General features: G+C 38.4%; 1 protein-coding gene across 5 annotated transcripts in view; it reads right to left on the bottom strand.

Annotated features, from left to right (window-relative positions):
- Nucleotides 1–18,326, bottom strand: part of LOC129431190 (death-inducer obliterator 1) — a 42,229-nt gene that overhangs the window by 4,378 nt on the left and 19,525 nt on the right. For 3 of the 5 annotated variants that reach the window (XM_073874909.1, XM_073874908.1, XM_073874910.1), the window contains exons 7-16: nucleotides 15,098–15,136; nucleotides 8,808–9,141; nucleotides 6,251–6,410; nucleotides 6,080–6,163; nucleotides 5,738–5,995; nucleotides 4,855–5,002; nucleotides 2,414–2,870; nucleotides 1,925–2,078; nucleotides 1,468–1,557; nucleotides 60–255 (exon numbers count right to left, since the gene is read on the bottom strand). In XM_073874909.1, the coding sequence (XP_073731010.1) occupies nucleotides 60–255; nucleotides 1,468–1,557; nucleotides 1,925–2,078; nucleotides 2,414–2,870; nucleotides 4,855–5,002; nucleotides 5,738–5,995; nucleotides 6,080–6,163; nucleotides 6,251–6,410; nucleotides 8,808–9,141; nucleotides 15,098–15,136 (1,920 nt within the window). The remainder of the gene's footprint in view (nucleotides 1–59; nucleotides 256–1,467; nucleotides 1,558–1,924; nucleotides 2,079–2,413; nucleotides 2,871–4,854; nucleotides 5,003–5,737; nucleotides 5,996–6,079; nucleotides 6,164–6,250; nucleotides 6,411–8,807; nucleotides 9,142–15,097; nucleotides 15,137–18,326) is intronic. The other 2 variants (XM_073874912.1, XM_073874911.1) reach the window with 2 other exon arrangements.

Genomic DNA, 18,326 nt, shown 5'->3' with positions numbered 1-18,326 from the left:
AGATGTTAACTATCTTCATCAACTTCTGATGTGATGTAAACAGATTATTAATTATTTACCTGGTCCCTCTATAGGCAGAAACGCAGCAGGGATGGACTGTTTTGCGCACAGAGGAATGAGGTAAAGATCTTTAATGCGTTTACCAATGTTAGAAACAACACCAAATCTCCTTCGACTGTTGAAATAGGAGAACAGAGAAACATATGCAACCTCTTCTTCTTCAGATGATGGATGGAAGCGAATCAATGACATCTCCTGCGTTGAAAATAAACACAATAAATTCCATTAAGGACATTAAATGGTCTTGACCATGTGTCAGGTGTATAAGGACACTTATTATGCATTAAAGTTTCACAACAGAACTTTGGCCTATCCATCAATATCTGTGGTTGAACCATAAAATGACTTCACATGTGTTCTGTGCTGATGTTGCTGTCCTGCGTGGATACATTTGCTGATTGGAGGCACACAAAATATATTTTTGTGACAGCAGTGCATATCTAATGACTGAAAATGCAGTAATCCCCCCTTGAGTTCTTAAGGATGTTAAGAGCCTGAAAACATCGATAGTATTTCTGAGGGTGCTATAGAGCCCCTTTCTGTGTCCATATTTGCTCAGACCTGATGGCTTACAACTCTGATGTGTAATGTTGTGACCAGTGGCGGCTCGTGACTGATAATCCGAGGGGTGCAAATTCAAAATATGTGTTTGTTGCGTCATGTGAACCATGTGCATCACGTGTTTTGTCAAAATAAGTGCCTGCTGCACACGCGTCAAAACCATTTATGATAACAGGGACGCTCACGTTCACAAAATACATGCGAGCGTCTCTTTTATCATAAACCCTTTAGACACGTCTGCAGCAGGCACTTATTTTGACAAAACACGTGATGCACTCAGGATCTCTCGACGCGCAGAATACATATTATGAAATTACGAACCACACACATGACAGGCTACATACATGTTGTGACGAACTTCGTGTCGAGCGCCCTCAAATAAAGAAGTCACCGGACGCCACTGGTTGTGTCTGTCATGGCAATGCTTCTTAGGATATCAAGAACCACTTTCATATTGGCAGTGTCATTATTAACATTATTGTGACTGTGACTTTAGGCAATTTGGGTAAATATTGTTCTCAACTTGATGATTTTTATATATGCTCCTCATTTGATGACTTTAGGTAAAACTAAACCCATTACTAGTCAATGGCCCTGTCAAAATACCAATCTCTCTATGTGTGTCTGCCCTGCTGTAATGTTTGTCTCTGCACTCTTGTGCTTTATTACGAGCCACAGATGACTTGGCTCCGCAACACCATTCGTCCATATGATTAAATAGCTCAGATATCACCACATGACATTTTCTGACTAAACTGGAACAACAGGTCATTAATATAACATATACAGGTCATTCATTTTGGAGATTACCATCTGGTTAAGACAAGAGCACAGTTTTAAACTTACCTTGGCCTCAGATGTCTTTATCAGCTCAACATATTCCCACACTGTTTGTGGCAATATCCTGCCACCAATTAGGATAGTATCTGGTAGGTCCTAAAAACAAACATAGATACATGTAATAAACACTGTACTGATGATTTAATGGTACTTATTTATAAATTAATGGCTTAAAGTTACATAGGCTTAACCACAACTACGTTGGTTAACTAAAAATGAACGTTTTTGTGTGTCTGTTATCATTAGATGAACTAACAAAACTAACGCAAAACAAAAACAAACTAACCATGAACAAACAATAAACAACTGTACTTGTATTAACTAACAAAGTAAAACGATATTGCTCATTGTTAGTACACGTTAGATGATGAATTAACTAATGTAAGTGAATGAGAGCGTACTGTAAAGTCTTACAGATGTTATAATATTTAAATACACCATAGTTTGATTAAAAGGGCTTCACCTCTTTCAGAAAGTCAGGGGATCCTGAGATTAAATATCCTTTGGTGACAAACTTGGCCACGGTTGGCATGTTGAGAAAACCCTTCCATAAAGGCTCCTGTTTAGATAAAAACTGCTTTGTCCCTTTGTCAGATGGTGTATGAGACTCCATCAGCCTGAAAAAAATGACAAAAAAGTGATGTGTACGGCCCACAGGTTATTTGCAATAAACATATAGGGGCAGTTTCCCGGACCGGGATTAGACTAGTCCTAGACTAAAATAAATGTAAGAGCTGTCCAAACTGTAAACAACTTGTACTGACATATCTTAAAATACACCAGTGCCCTTTGTTTTGCCTAAAAATGCACACAAGTAATGTTTTTAGTAAGGCATGTTTATTAAAACTAGTTATATTTCAAAATTAAACTAAGGCCTAGTCCTGGCTTAAGCTAATCCCTGTCCGGGAAACCACCCCATATAGTAACGAAAAGTCTGTGACTTCATGCATACCTTGCACTTGAGCCATATGAAGCAGACAGCCCCGAAGCTGATGAAGGTTTCATAAGGATAGATTTTGGCACAAGGGGCGGGACCACCCTCGTCTCTTTAAGCGGTTCTGTTACGTGCTGCCCTGGGGTTGGAAGTTGTGATTGCGGTGAGACAAACTTTGGGTCAGCATACGATGGCATAAGTTGTCTGAATTGCGCTGTACGAGGATCTCTTCTCGAGAGGGACACGACTGGAGTTGACGGGATCAAAACAGGAGTGCAATCCACTGACGGGGTGTGCGTTTCACGATCGTCTGCACTGGGAGATGCTGGGGACTCTGATATACTGGAAACTTCTGCAGCAGGTGGAGACGCTTCATCCTTCATATGAACAACCAACGATTTCTCTTCTTTCTTATCCTTTGTCATGTCAGTGTTTGGATTCTTGGTTTCAGGTTCACCATCAGTGGATACTTGCCCTATATGTAATCAATTCAAATGTAGCAAATGAAAAAGAGCAGCAGTGCACACAACAACATTTTAGTCCATTACTTGTTTACGTTTCTACTCTGGCTTCTCAGACCTTTTGGTCTTTAATCATTTGCAAAAGGATCGTGATTTGCGACCCTTATTATAGAATGGACAGTATACATCAATGCATTAATGTAGTTGTCCCAAGCAATCCTGTTTATACTACTGCACAGTTTAGGAATAAGTTCACCGCATGTGCCAAACCCTAAGAAGTGTTATGAACATCCTCAGCTGTCTGACACATACATCGGCGAAAATAAGTATTTGACACATCAGCATTTTTATCAGTAAGGTATTTTTATCAAAATTTCCACCAAATGTAGCCATCAAGACAAATATTGAATTCATACAAAGAAATCAGAACATTTAAGTATACAAGTTGAGTCATAATAAATAAATTGAAATGACACAGGGAATAAGTATTGAACACATGAAGAGAACAAGGTGCAAAATTACATACAGAAGATCACCTAAAATCTGTCAGTATTGAGAGAGAAACCCTGCCCCTATCAGTACTAATTGATATCAGCTGCTTTAGTCCTAATTGATGGCCTATAAAGGCTTCTCATTACCCATGAGGCACACAGGAAAGACTTCATGATGGGTAAAAGCAAAAAACTTAATCAAGATCTTCGTAATCTTATCGTTGAATGGGGGAATGATTATAGGTGCATTTCCAGAATGCTGAATGTTCCTGTGAGCACTGTGGGGGCCATTATATGGAAATTGAAAGAGCATCACTTCACCATACAACGGCCACAATCAGGTTCTCCACGTAAGATTCCTGTCCGAGGAGTAGAAAGAATAACCAGGAGAGTTCTCCAAAAGCCAAGAACCACTAGGGCAGAACTTCAGGAAGACCTTGCATCAGCAGGTACTGTTGTTTCAAAGAAAACCATAAGCAATGCAATGGACCGCCATGGCATCCATGCACGCTCAGCACGCAAGACTCCATTGCTACACAAAAAGCATGTTGAGACTCGGTTAAAGTTTGCAAAATATAATTTGGAGAAGCTTGTGGATTATTGGGATTAAGTATATTATGGTCAGATGAAAGCAAAATTGAACTTTTTGGAAGTCATTCTCAACACCATGTTTGGAGAAGAAATGGGACTGCCCACCACCCCAATAACACAATACCAACAGTTAAGTTTGGGGTTAGAAGCATCATGATTTAGGGCTGCTTTTCAGCAAGGGGTACTGGCAGACTTCATATTATTGAAGGCAGGATGAATGGAGAAATGTACTGGGACATTCTGGATAAAAATCTACCAGAAAGCTGAAAATGAAAAGAGGGTGGACAAACACAAGGCCAAGGAAACAATGAAGTGGTTTCAAAGAAAGAAAATCAAGTTGCTTGAAGGCCCAGTCAATCACCTGACCTAAATCCCATAGAAAATCTACGGACAGAACTGAAGATCAAAGTTCATAAAAGAGGCACAAGGAACCTTAAAGATTTAAAGACCATTTGAGTGGAAGAATGGGCCAAAATCACTCCTGAGCAATGCAGACGACTGGTCTCTCCATACAAGAGGCGCTGTAATCACCAACAAAGGCTTTTCTACAAAGTATTAAATAAAGTGTGTTCAATACTTATTCCCTGTGTCATTTCACTTTATTTATTATGACTCAACTTGTATACTTAAATGTTCTGATTTCGTTGTATGAATTCAATATTTGGCTTGATGGCTACATCTTGTGGAAATTTTGTGTCACAGTAGCCCACTTAGAAATCCCCTTACTGATAAAATGCTGATGTGTCAAATACTTATTTTCCCTGCTGTATCTTTATCTTAACTGTGTGAGGAATTTTTTCTGAAAACTGACAACATTTTTCAGCATCATTAGATGCATGATTTTTAAAAGGTAATGAATTAAATCTTTTAAACTAAATATAAAGTATATTTTAAAACAGATCTTTAGAAGGCATACCTGTACATATCCTGCAATTGAGGTCAAACAGATGGCATTTATGTTCTGATGTTGTGTCTTTCAGCATCCCGCAAATCACGTCTGGGACATCTGAGTTTAATTTCTTCGCCTGGGTCTGCTTTCGCCAAGATGGACATGATTTCTCATCCTAAGACAACAGAGGAAAGAGCAGTCTCTTCAGATGAGCGGAAATGGCACCAATTTCGTGGAGGAACACAAATCTCACACAGTTTAAGTAAGCCGAGGGCGATGGACTTTAATTCTTTCCCCGCCATTGACAAGTTAACTCATCAGTTCCTCTGCCAATGACAAATTTTTCCAGCAATCCGTATTTCCGCTATTATCCACCAGGTGGTGCGCTTACCCAACTTATAAAACCTAAAATTATTCCCTTAGAACAGGGGTGTCCACTCCTGCTCCTGGGGGGCCGGTGTCTCTGCAGAGTTTTATTCCAACCCTAATCAAGCACACCTGATCCAGCTAATCAAGGTCTTACTAGGCAGACTAGATACTTTGAGGCAGGTGTGTTGAGGGAAGTTTTAGCTAAACTCTGCAGGACACAGGCCCTCCAGGACCGACTTTGGACACCCCTGCCTTAGAACAAATAGCTTTTTGCTCAAATTTTTTTATTTTTAAAGAAACATAACCATATTTGAGAGGTGATGAAAAAGAACAAATTAAAGTAGGATACATTTTTTTATTGTATGCTTATATATATATATAAAGAAGAACATTTTCTGGAAGGCATTAAACTTTTGTAAAAATCATAAAAAATGCTGCCGCTGGCTGGCAACTTTGTTTTTTAAATGCGGGCATTAATGCTTTTGTAAAGATTTTGATTTCCTGAAACATCACATTGGTAAGCAAGCAAGTGTGGACTCACTGAGTTAGTGATGCCGCTCTTCACATGGACGGCAGGAGCTTCCTCCACCTGCACGGCAGGAGCTTCCTCCAACTGCACGGCAGGAGCTTCCTCCATCAGCACGGCAGGAGCTTCCTCCATCAGCACGGCAGGAGCTTCCTCCACCTGCGTGGCAGGAGCTTCCTCCACCTGCGTGGCAGGAGCTTCCTCCACCTGCACAGAGTCAGATTCCTCCTCTGAAGACATCTGATGATCCTCTAAAGACTTGTCAGCGGTGTCCTGTTCAAAAAGCTCAGTGGTTAAAACACTTTACATAGAGGAAATAACTAGATAGGCATGCTTCACAAAGTGTCTAGAGTTTACCTCAACAGATTGAACGTCCTTTTCACTTAAATGAATGACTTTCATTGGAGAAATTTCTCCTTTTAAAAGCTGATGACATAGCTCCTGAAACAAGAGTTAGAAGAAGAGTCAGAAAAAGATTCAAATCTTAGTCTAAAATAAACTTCATTTTAAAAAATCTTTGTTTTTCACCTTGTTTTTGGGGTCTTTCAGGTTAAGCAGGAGATGTTGGCATTTCTTCTTGTATACGTCATCTGTGGTGTAACACATATTAAACACTTCTTTCTCTATGTTCACAGACAGTTTTTCCACTCCACACTCAGCAGTGTCCAAATGATCACTGGTTTTTATCCTGGTGATGAAAAAGCATATCAAACGTTTAGTACAAATATTAATACAAAGTAAATGTGTTTGTCAAGTCTTTCACCTACATTTGTTGTGAGGAAATCCTAATGACCCTTTGAAATGTAGTTTTAGTTATCATTAATATTACTAGCAGTGGTAAATAATAATGCACTGTCCGCTACAAAACGCGATTGCGATGTCCAAATCATGAATGAGTTGACTCTTTTCAATGATCCTGTTGAATCCGTTTAAAACTCATACGGAACGACCCTATAGCAGCATAAGTTTACTATAGTTTTTCATTTTTTATTAGTTTTTATTTGTATTTTGTTTTGACTTTTTGTTTTCAAATTCAGTTTAGTTTTAATTAGTTTTGAAAGTGGGTTTGCTAGTTTCGTTTATTTATTTATTTATTTTTTCAGAAAATGACGACAGAATAATGTTAATAATAATCTTCCCCACTGCATAGCGGTTTCAAATAATGTAAACATATATTTGCAAATGTTCACATATTTTGTATCATATGATGTCTTTTGAAAAACTATGATACTAATATTCCAACTGTCCAATCAAATCTTTCATTTGGCTTTAAGTGACATGCCTTTTAATTATGTAACAAAATTAATAATATAAAGGAAAATAATTTTATGACAATTATTATTGTTAAGCAAGGCTTTGAACCGGTTCACGGAACGAAAACGTAAACCAGAAACTTTTGATGTTTTGCAAGGAACAGAAACGAAACCAGAAACTTTCCAAAAATATATGTTCCCGAACAGAATCATTTATTTAAAATAATGGTAACTGGTTAATACCGTTTTTTCCCCCCGTTTTCTGTGCAATACTCAATGAAGTTCACTTCCGGTCGTCGTTGACTCATCGGAGAAATGAGAAGCTTGCCACCAGCAATTAGTCTACTCAATTCCCAAGTCTCTAATGCTCAATCATAAGAGGTTAATATTGTAGGCTACCAAGTATCTCAAGATGTTTGTTTTTTAATACTAATTAGTGGTGTAATGGATCGCAGTTGATCTGCTCACATGCGATTCGTGAATTAATACGCAAATTTAAATAGGGTGAAAGTTGATAATTTGCCAGTGTTTCAAAGGCTTGCAAATGTTCACACTTAAGTGATTTTAAACAATTTAACCGCTAAAAGACGCTAAAGTGAGCAATTTTCCTTACGCACAGACGCACATGTGGTTGAATGTGTCCGGTCTAACTCCAATCAAAGATCAGAACTCTTGATGTATAAACTTGAGAGACAGTTGCGCTGCTGTGTCTCATATTGTAGCCCATTAAAATACACTGAAAGCACTGAAAAACAACCTAATTTTCACTTTATGTGGATCGACTGTTTATGCTGCATCTTCTTCGCGAAGCGCCGTTTGAAATTCGTCCTCCGTCTGTGTGTGCGCGTGTTTAAGTGGACTCAACAAATGTAGGCATGTCAGAATTACAGTTATGCCGCTTACATAATGTAGCCTTTTTTAATGTGTGATGATGACAAGATAGAGACTCAAGTAAAATTATGTAGACTAATAATTTAAGTTTAATGTCCTAATGATCAGCCTACTTATTTGTATGTCCCACAGCTGAGATGGAAACGGAACCTAACCGGTTCAGGAACTTCATTTTTTTTCTAACCAGTTCAGAAATGTCAAATTTAGGGTTGAACCTGAAAACCGGAAACGTTAAAATACTGTTTCTGTTCGGAATGAACCAATTGTTAAAAAAATCTGGTTCAAAGCCCTGTTGTTAAGACAAAATTTCAATTAGCATATATTCAGAAAAGATGTTAAGCTTTTTTGATAGGGGGGCACTGGCACAAAAAAAAAAGGTATAGAGTCACTGATCTAGTTGAACTCTCAATTACGAAAATAGTTTAACTATTAATCTTCCAGACTTATCAAGTAGCATTTCGTATTTTATTTGTCTTATTATTTAGTAGACAGACTGAGCAACATGAGGCTATAATATGTTCGATTCAGTTAAATCATATTTAAAAACAATGAAGCCCCACTCCCTCACTAATCTCAAAGTACTGCAGTACCCTGATTTGCCTGTAGGTGCTCCCCAAGCAAAAACGTGAAACTATGTTTATGATTTCAGATACTGTTGGCCCAACACAGTTTGGTTTTAAAGGAAACCCTGAGCTTTAAAAAAGAATAGAAAGAGAGGGTTTACCTTTATAAATCCTGGCAGGTCTGCATATTTTATTAAGCTAAATCTAAAAGCGAGTATGTTTGAGTATGAGTTTCTAATTCTTTTTTTAACGGTCTTACTTTTAAGAAGATCAGTGTAGAAATTCATTCAAATCAAAAAACTGCTCACAGACTTTCTCTTGCAACTTTACCATACACTTGTATTCTGGGAAATGAAGCATAACTTTTCCTTCTCTCACCCGTAAAGCAAAACTTCTGTCAGTGACTGGCGAATCTTCTGTCTGATCTGGAGAGGACTGGATGGAGGGACCATGGCACGGTCATCCGGGACGGGAAGAACATCTGGAGGTTTGTTGTCTTCAGTAGCTAATTTTGTGTTTTGTTTACTTTTACTAAGAGCTCCTCTAAGGTTTTCCAGCCGTGGAGAGCCTGGCATGGTTTTCCTGGCTCTTCCTGGAGTGGATTTCTTGATCACTGGGGCAACAGGTATCTTTTCAACAGATGGATTGTCTAATATCAGATCTGGTGGTTTGCTCTGTGTGTCGGTACTCTGCTCTTCTTTGTCCTTAATGGCTGTAAGAAAATGTAAAGAATGCCCGTTACTTATTTTTATACTGTTTCTTACATTTCACACACAACCTTGGCATAAAACAAATATGTATCAGAGTTATTGCAGCTATTAATATCTTTTTATATCATGGGTCTGTTGAATGCTTTATTCTGATTGGTTGAGAAATGTTCCTTGGGTGTTGGTTATTTTCTGTAATTCTTGTCAAATGTCTTAAAATAACCACCAGACCAGAGCAATGTCTGTGGTAACTGTGGTATAAGAGAAATAATTGACTCGCAATGTAAGCCACCTTGTGTGTGCATTATTTTTTAATAATTAATTGGCCCGTTGTCAATTATTCCTTGCGTATAACCACCCTGCTAGCAGATCTCCTTGAAAATCCTCAAAGATTGTCAATGTTTTTTTCTTAAGTTATCTCAGCCACCAAATATTTATTTTCCTACCCTATTATGTCTTCAATACAGTATTTCTACTACAATTAAATAAATGTAAAATTTTGCTAAATAATGTCCAAAACTAATTTATGTCTGAACATTTCAAAAATCAAAGTACATGTAGATTTCTTATCAGCTTTCTCTCCAGGTACTAGTTTAATTTGTTTTCAACATTACTATGATGGAAGGGGTCCTACAATAGGTACATGACTAACAACTTTCTGTTTTATCTCAAATTTACTTTGCTGTTCAAATTGTGTTCTGAGGTCAAGACTGTGGTCACATTATGCCATAAGAAATAAAGAACCGAATTTTTATTGGTGTGCATGTTCATTCTCTTCTTTATCTTTAGGTTAAGGTCAATTTGTGTTACAGATCATTTAAACGTGCTTTTGTGGTTTGGTCTAAAGTTTATTTTACTAGTGTTTGTAAAACACTGACGTTTAAAATATTAACTATATGGCACGTGAAGGCAGCATGAGACCTGAGCTAAATGTCTTCATTTTTGATCGCAATGTCTGCTAATAAACACAAAAATAATACACACAGGACAGTCAAATGATTGACTTTTTAAACTGGTTCAAACATATAAGGCTGAACACCACTACTAACTTGTTGCGTGAGATTATCCTGCTTTGTTATGCTTGTGTAAGTTGAAGCAAGAACTTTTGACACGTCCAACTCTTTAAGGATAAAGTGGCAATTATAAAGTGGCAATTTAAACATGCTATAATAAATGATCTTTGGGGTATTTCTAAGCTGAAACATCACATACACACTCTGGGGACACTGAAGACTTATTTGAAGGATGATGTGGGAGTTTAGGGGATGGTCCATTGTCCATTTGCCCTCACAGGCTGAGATGCCACTTTAACCTCATTTAGACAGCACATTGATCCCGGAAAAGTCCACTAAAATTGCCACTGGGCCTTCTGTGTAAATGCAAACATAATTGTTTGTGGGTTTTGCTCCCATAAAGGGGAGCTAGTAACGTTGTAACATTTACAGATCACGTCCTGTGTGAACAAAAGGCAGAAACAATGCCGTAAGGGGCGTGCCATAGTGAGGACGCGCGTGTCTTTGCAACCAGAAGGGGGGAATTAAATGAAGATTAACATTCATGACGAGAAATGTCTCCAAACTGGACCGAAGCAGAGATCAGGGAGCGCGTCACTATCCGCGCAAAAGCTGAGATCATTCAACAGCATAACAGAACAGGGCATCACACCCTCCTTTATGATCTTATCATAAACAAAAATGTACTAACAAGTATCGAGAAAAAACTAACAAGTGCAGGACTTTAAATATGTCACGTGTTTTTACGGGATGTGTTTGAATGCATATGCACAGATTCTGGAAAATCATTGGCAGTGTGAATGAACCAAAATCAAATGATCCCGGACAAATCCATGGACGCATTTTCAATGTATTTTCTGATATTTCTGTGTGAAAAGGGCTTTTGTTTTGTTTGAAACAGCACTGTAGTCTGCATCAGTAGATTGGATTTCTGATCCTGGGCTTGAAGAATTGTGTTATAAGTTTGCTAGAGATTCACTGATTTCGCTCCTCACTTTTAATTTCCCACTCGCTCTCACCGGTGAAGATTTGCTCACTATCTCATCAACAACAGGCAGATAGATGCATTAGTTTACAAGTGCATCATCTGCTTAGGTAGTACTTGGGCAGTTTGTTTGGTATTTGTGTACGCAATATATTGTTTTTCCTCCTGGTTTACAAATAGTCCAGTAACAGGATTCTTGGAAGTCTGCTCGTCTGATCAAATATAAATAACAGCCAAACCAAGAAAAGTGTTATATCACACAAGTAATGTATAGTGTGAATACATTCATGCCCCTCAGAGCTCCATTAAAGCGTCTATGATACAGTCTGCAGCTTCTATATCTACTGTCCAGTCAGGGTGCCCTATTTTCTCGCTAGAGCACCTGCATGGCCCTTTATATTCCTGCTAACACACAGTAAAGGAGTCTCTCTTTATTCTTCAACATTTTGTTACAATCTAAATATCCTGTTCATTCACTGAATGTCATGAGCAGTTATTGGGTCTTTATAGATAAAGAGAAAGTTGTTATTATTATTGCTATTATCGCCTATTATTGATACAACTGCCCTACACCGTTCAGAGTTAATACTTTTCAGAGGGAGCAGTGATGTTTATTCCAAATGAAATCTGCCCACAGTGTGTAACCAATACAATAATGGATTAGTAGTTTGCTTTACATGATGTGTAGTGGGGTTTAGATTGAGTCTTTTGTTAATGGATAATGTTATTGTTAAAAATCTCAACGCAAACTAAAATAAGACTACAAATGACTTTCACTCAATCAAATCTTTACTACTAAAACGTTGCATAAGATTGACTATGACTACAACTAAAAAATACATTTGACGCAAGACTAAAAATAAAACAAAATGTAAAAATAGCTGACAAAATTATAGTTAAAATTCAAACAGAGTATCAGTAGCTAATAGAGTTGAGAAAACCACAACATTGTGGTTCGCATTCATGTTTTGGGACCCTGGTCAAGCTCAGTGTAGTTCTTAATAAGACTACTTTGTATTTTTAATGACTTTTTTTAAGTACTTGTTACTGAGTATTATTACTAGGGCCGGGACTCGATTAAAAAAATTAATCTAATTAATTAGAGGCTTTGTAATTAATTAATCGAAATTAATCACATTTTAATCACACATAAATATTTGACCTGAGAACATTGAGAAGTTATTTTTTCACATGGATTTTTAGTATACCATGAATAATGACTGAATACATAAGCTTAAGCAACAAAATATTGTTTATTTTTGTTCAACCAAGTCGTTGAACTCGGAGTCGGGCTAACGTCCACGCTAGCTGCTATATATTTTGCATTGAGATGATACTTAAGGCTCGATGTGCTGCGGTGATATGCGAATTCCTTGTTGCATAGCTTACACACAACCATGCTCTTATTGACGCTTCCATCCGTTCGTTTTTTATAAAAAAATTTCCCATCCACGGGGCCAACCAAAGCGATCTCATCAGGTTCTTCGTTCATGTTCACTGTGGTTTGTTGTTGTCTGTAGTCATGATGAACGCTAGTTGGTGCTCCGGTATTTTTCGGTCCGCCGAAACTCATCCAATGAGAAATGTTCCGCGGTGCAAAAATAAGTGTGATTAAAATGCGTTATACATGTTAAACGCATTATTTTTGATGTAATTAATTAATCTTAATTAACGCGTTAAAATCCCGGCACTAATTATTACTTGTAATAACATTGCAATGTACATAATTTGTACGAAGTAAAAAAACAAATATACTTTTCCACCATTGATGGGTATACATTTAAAGAAGACTGAAACCCCCTCTGGTTGTGACTTTTAGACAGTGTATAGTACTATTCGGACGGGATCAGTTTTGATGGCGTAATGTAATTTTACCACAGGATGTCTGTAATATTGATGGTCAATTCACACGGGATTAGGCATCTCAGTAAAACATTCAGAAGTGGGAGGGGTAACATTGCGCAGCACTTCACGTGCACATTACCTTGCTTCCTGATATCACATGTGCAAACAACATGACACAAATGAGAACAACTCGAAACACTGTGTTTAATTTCAGTTTGGGGAGAACGTCAGTTTCAGAAACAGTTCTGTGCCTTTGAGAAGTGATTTTGACTTTTTTTTAAAGTTTGTGTCGTGGTATTCAGAAACTGACTTGTCACTGCCAAGAAAGCAAGTAAATGCTTCTTTAAGCGATTTTATATTTGAAAGAAACCCACAAAATAACAGGAAATGAAGAAATGTACGTGTATATTTACAGATGGTCTATTCGAACTAGATAAGTATTACCTGAGGTAATTTCTCCAGACCTTTTTACAGAAGGTAAAAGTCGCCGTAAACTTTACTGACATTGTCCGTTATGATTACTGACATGGAGCATTCGGACGGGACTAAAATCACTGAGAAGCTCTGATAAAAATTGCTTTACCCCATATCTCCATATGTAAAACTAATCCCATCCGAATAGTACTTTAGATACCTTTAGGTCCCTCAGAAATAATAAAGCCACCCCACACTGAGTGTGTGAACAGTAAGTCTAGTTTTGCCATTTCTGAGTCTATTATATGTACAAGAGTGGGTCACACATGTTAATGAAATTGCTTGCAGTCATGTACTGTATGCCCAGACAGCAATGCAGGACTGTTCTAGCCAAAGCATTTTATTGATTTGAGTTATTTAGAAGAGCTAGCGTTGTAGCTGAAGAATGTATCTCTGACTCCTGCATGTGACAGACTCAGTCCTGCCTGCGATGATTATACTGTAGCTGTAATACTGTATGTGAATATAACCCATTGACAACAGTTGGGTGTCCCCAAAGCACAGCAAATCAGTGCAACGTCACTTTCATGTAATGCAACCTGTTGAAAACATTCCTGATGAAATAAACACACTTTAATATGTCCCTGTTATGAAATATGTTTGCAAGTGATGATGTGGGATAACTGTATTTATAAAGCACTCTGAACAATGTGCATTGTTAGGCAGTATGTGTTGTAAAGTGAAACATGTAAAAATGAAGTTAAGCTGTCTAAAGTCCGGGATACTGTGCAAATTGGATCGTTTAAACTTGGGAACGACAAGCATGTAGACTGTACAATGACACCTACTGAATTGGAGGCTTTGACGGTTGCGTCACATGTTAGCACAACGTCACCAGCATGTGCAACTGGTAAACAAATAACAGTACGCAGGTCATAGCAGCCAACACACTGTGCGTTGATCATGCAGAATTTCTGACACTGTCAGAAAACTATCGTAGGCTATTCTGGGATGCAAACGTTCGTCTTTGTGGCTCTTCATCGATGGTTCTATATAGTGCAGTGTGAGAGGTTCAATCACAGAAATGGCAACGATTGTTTCATGATGGAAATCTTTCGTCTGGGACATCCAAAGATCTTGCAGTGTATCCTGTGCTTAAAAGTAGATACCTAAAACCACCCTTATTTATTTATTTATTTCCAACCTTATGACACAGGCTGTTGGAATGTTAGATGCTGATAACAACCAGCTATACATTATCCCTTACACACACACACACGAGACAAATCACAAGTTTACACAAGTTTTCTCCCAAAGTGGATGGGAAAGAATCTGAATGGCTCATGCATTAGCCTAAATTATGTAAACTTTTTAAATGAATGATGGACTACACAGATGCAGATGTCACCTATCACTTAATGTACACATCTTGTACTTTGACGTTCGCTCTGCTATGTGCTGTGGAATCTAAATGAACTTGAAAAATTAGCATAATAACAGATTAAAAGGCCGAGCCACAGCCATTTTCATATGAGATTTAAATAGGACTTAAGCGATCACGAATTCGAGTACAGATTGGGGAATAAATTACAAGCTGGGCAGACATTTTGGCGGACTAAAGCCTAAGTAAAGAGCTACTGTACCTGAGATTACACTGATATTATACAAACTGTGCAACCTGTATTATTTACAAAGCATACTCACTGGCACAGAGCACAGTCCGTGGCTGGGAGAGGGCTGTGTCTGGAGGGAAAAAGAAGACAGACAGTGGTGGTGTTTGTGTGGTGAAAAGCAAAGACTTTGACTGCAATTTTATGTGAATCATCTTTTCTGATCTATATATATATATATATTAACTATAATTCAGGCTTCTGGGAATCTTGATGATTATCAAGGGCAAAAAGTGGCAGCTCACCACATACACTCCTGTGTTTAGGGCCCCTTGGTAGCTCAGGGCCCAAGGCAAGTGTCTAACTTTGTCTAATGGATCAGGATCCACCTCATTTGGAAAATTGATAAATTCTGGGCATTAACTGGCCAGATTTATGACTGTAATGAGTATTGATGTAAACTTCTGATGTATTGTGTTGTGTTTCTTAGACATCACTTAATGTATTGTCTTTTGTAATATATTGTTAATAAGTCTCTCAGTTCTCCTCAGGGAAAAAAATGAATTTCAACATCAGTCACTATTGGAAAGGTGTCCAATTGAGTGCGTTTCCACATACTAGCGTTACAAATTCGCGTCATGGGACGGGCTTCTGCGACTCCGCTCGCTTCCTGTAATCACGTCACTACTACAGCAAGCTCCTGATTGGTTAAGGTGGCGCATTGAGGCGGAATCACGTCTACCGCGCTAAACGCCTCATTCGCGCCGCAAGACCTCCAGAAGCGCTACAACGCGTCTTTACATTGACTTAACATTGAAATCACTCACGCTAGATGACTCTACCGCGGCTGGTCTGAACGCAGCATTTTAGGCTGCTTTTGTCCTTCACATGCAAGTGTTGTGAATTTAATGAGAGGTAGAGAGGATATTTATCCCCTCTTGATGTTTAGTTGTTATCCTGGTTTTTAATACTCTATATTGGCAAAAGTTTTGGGACACCCCTCCAAATCAATGAATTCAAGTGTCCCAATCCCTTCCATGGTCTCAGGCGTATAAAATCAATCACCCAAGCATGCAGCTCAGTGACTTCAAGCGTGATAGGTTGCCACCTGTACAGTAAGTCAATTTGTGAAATTTCCTGCCTATTGAATATTCCACAGTCAACTGTTAGTAATATTATAAAAAATATAGCAACTCAGCCACAAAGTGGTAGGCCACGTAAAATCACAAAGCGGGGTCAGTGCATGCTAAGGTGCACAGTGCACAGAAGTCAGCAAGTTTCTGCAGAGTCAATAACTACAGACCTCCAAACTTCATGTGACCTTCAGATTAGCTCAAAAACAGCGTGAAGGGAGCTTCATGGAATGGGGCTCCATGGCCTAGCAGTGGCATCCAAGCCTTACATCACCAAGGTCAATGCAAAGCATAGGATGCAGTGGGGTAAAGCACGCAGCCACTGGACTCTAGAGCAGTGTAGACGTGTTCTCTGGAGCGACGAATCTCACTTCTCTGTCTGGCAATCCAATGGATGAGTCTGGGTTTGAGGGTTGTCAGGAGAACGGTACTTGCCTGACTGCACTGTGCCAATTGTAACATTTGGTGGAGAGGGGATTATGGTGTGGGGTTGTTTTTCAGGTGTTGGACTTGGCCCCTAAGTTCCAGTGAAAGGATCTCTTAATGCTTCATCATACCAAGACATTTTGGACAATTTCATGCTCCCAACTTTGTGGGAACAGTTTGGGGATGTCCCCATCCTGTTCCAACAAGACTGCGCACCATGCACAAAGCAATGTCCATAAGGACATGGATGAGGGAGTTTGGTGTGAAGAAACTTGACTGGCCTGAGTCCTTAACTCAACTCAATAGAACATCTTTGGGATGAATTAGAGCACAGACTACGAGCGAGGCCTTCTCATCCAACATCAATGAGGCAAAACAAAGGACACTGATGTATTTTAAGATATTTAAGTGCAAGTTGTTTTCAATTTGGACAGCTCTTACATTCATTTTAGTCTAGGACAAGTCTAATCACTATTCGGGAAACCTTATAGTGCATGTAGGAGTTTTGTTTTAGGGTGGTCAGATTTTGGCTGCTGGGCTGTGGATGTGCTGTTTGTTTGCCATTTGAGAATGGTATTTTTGAGCTGGCTTGTTTAAACGGATGAGTTCATAGGGTTTTATTTAATAATGTTAAACTCTTTCAATATAATTAAATAAAAGTCCTAAAGTCCTTCATTACCCTTTATTTTTGGTTATGTGATTCTTTTGTTTTGGTTAGATTGTTTTACTCAAGGCATCCATTACGTTTTATGGATGCTTTTAGCTGATTGTTAAAAGGCGATAGAGGGATTGTTTGTTTATATTTTATTCAGTGATAACCAACTGGTTCTGTGTATGTTTTCTGTTGCAGTGGATTGGAGCACTGATTGGATTGTAGGTGTTAGTCCTTTGGAATCCTTACTTCTGTTTACACTGCATTCTGTGTGAATTTTGTATATTCACTGTGTGACACTTGTGTTTAGTGTGTGTGCTTCAATTGGCAGACAGTCACCCTGATTATCCTGTAGAATATTTTGGGAATTACTTTTTCCCTCGATGATGACAAGTGGTCCAGGCCCTGAGGCAGCAAAGCATGCTCAAACCATGATGTTCCATCCACCATACTTCACTGTTGAGATGATGGCATAGTATTTTTCCCGAACAACAATTGTTTCATCAGTCCATAAAATATTTTCCCAGTAGCACTGGGGTTTGCCAAGGTGCTCTTTTACAAACTTCAGGCTCACAGCAATGAAGCAGTGGCTTCCTCCGTGGTGTTCTGCCATAGACACTGTGCCTGTTCAAAGACTTGCGTGGCAGTTCCAATGATGTCTTCAAGCCTTTAGCTGTTACTTGTGGGTTGTTCTTTACTTTATTGAGTATTCTGCAATGTGCCTTAGGAGTCATCTTCTAGGAAGAGTAACTACAGTTTTAAATGGTCTCCATGTATAGACAATTTGTCTAACTGTGGATTGATGGATGTCTAAACATTTTGAGATTGTTTTGTATCCCTTTTCAGCATTATGGAGTGCAATAACTCTTTAGAGAGGCATGGTTCATAAGAGCTGATGCTCCTTAAGATCCTAAAATGTTTGAGTGTATTTTTATCAATCAAAGTTGCACTAAACCACACCATTAAACTAATTTTATTAATTGGACTCCTGACACAAATTTCATTAAAGTAATTAGTCTATGGGTTCACTTACATTTTAATGGGTGTTTTCAAATGTATTTTTTGTGTGTTGTCAGCTTATGCACATTGTGCTTGTCTATTGTTGTGACCTA

This window comes from Misgurnus anguillicaudatus, chromosome 13 (assembly GCF_027580225.2).
Source record: "Misgurnus anguillicaudatus chromosome 13, ASM2758022v2, whole genome shotgun sequence".
NCBI lineage: Eukaryota > Metazoa > Chordata > Actinopteri > Cypriniformes > Cobitidae > Misgurnus > Misgurnus anguillicaudatus.
This window is presented reverse-complemented; position numbering and strand designations above follow the sequence as displayed.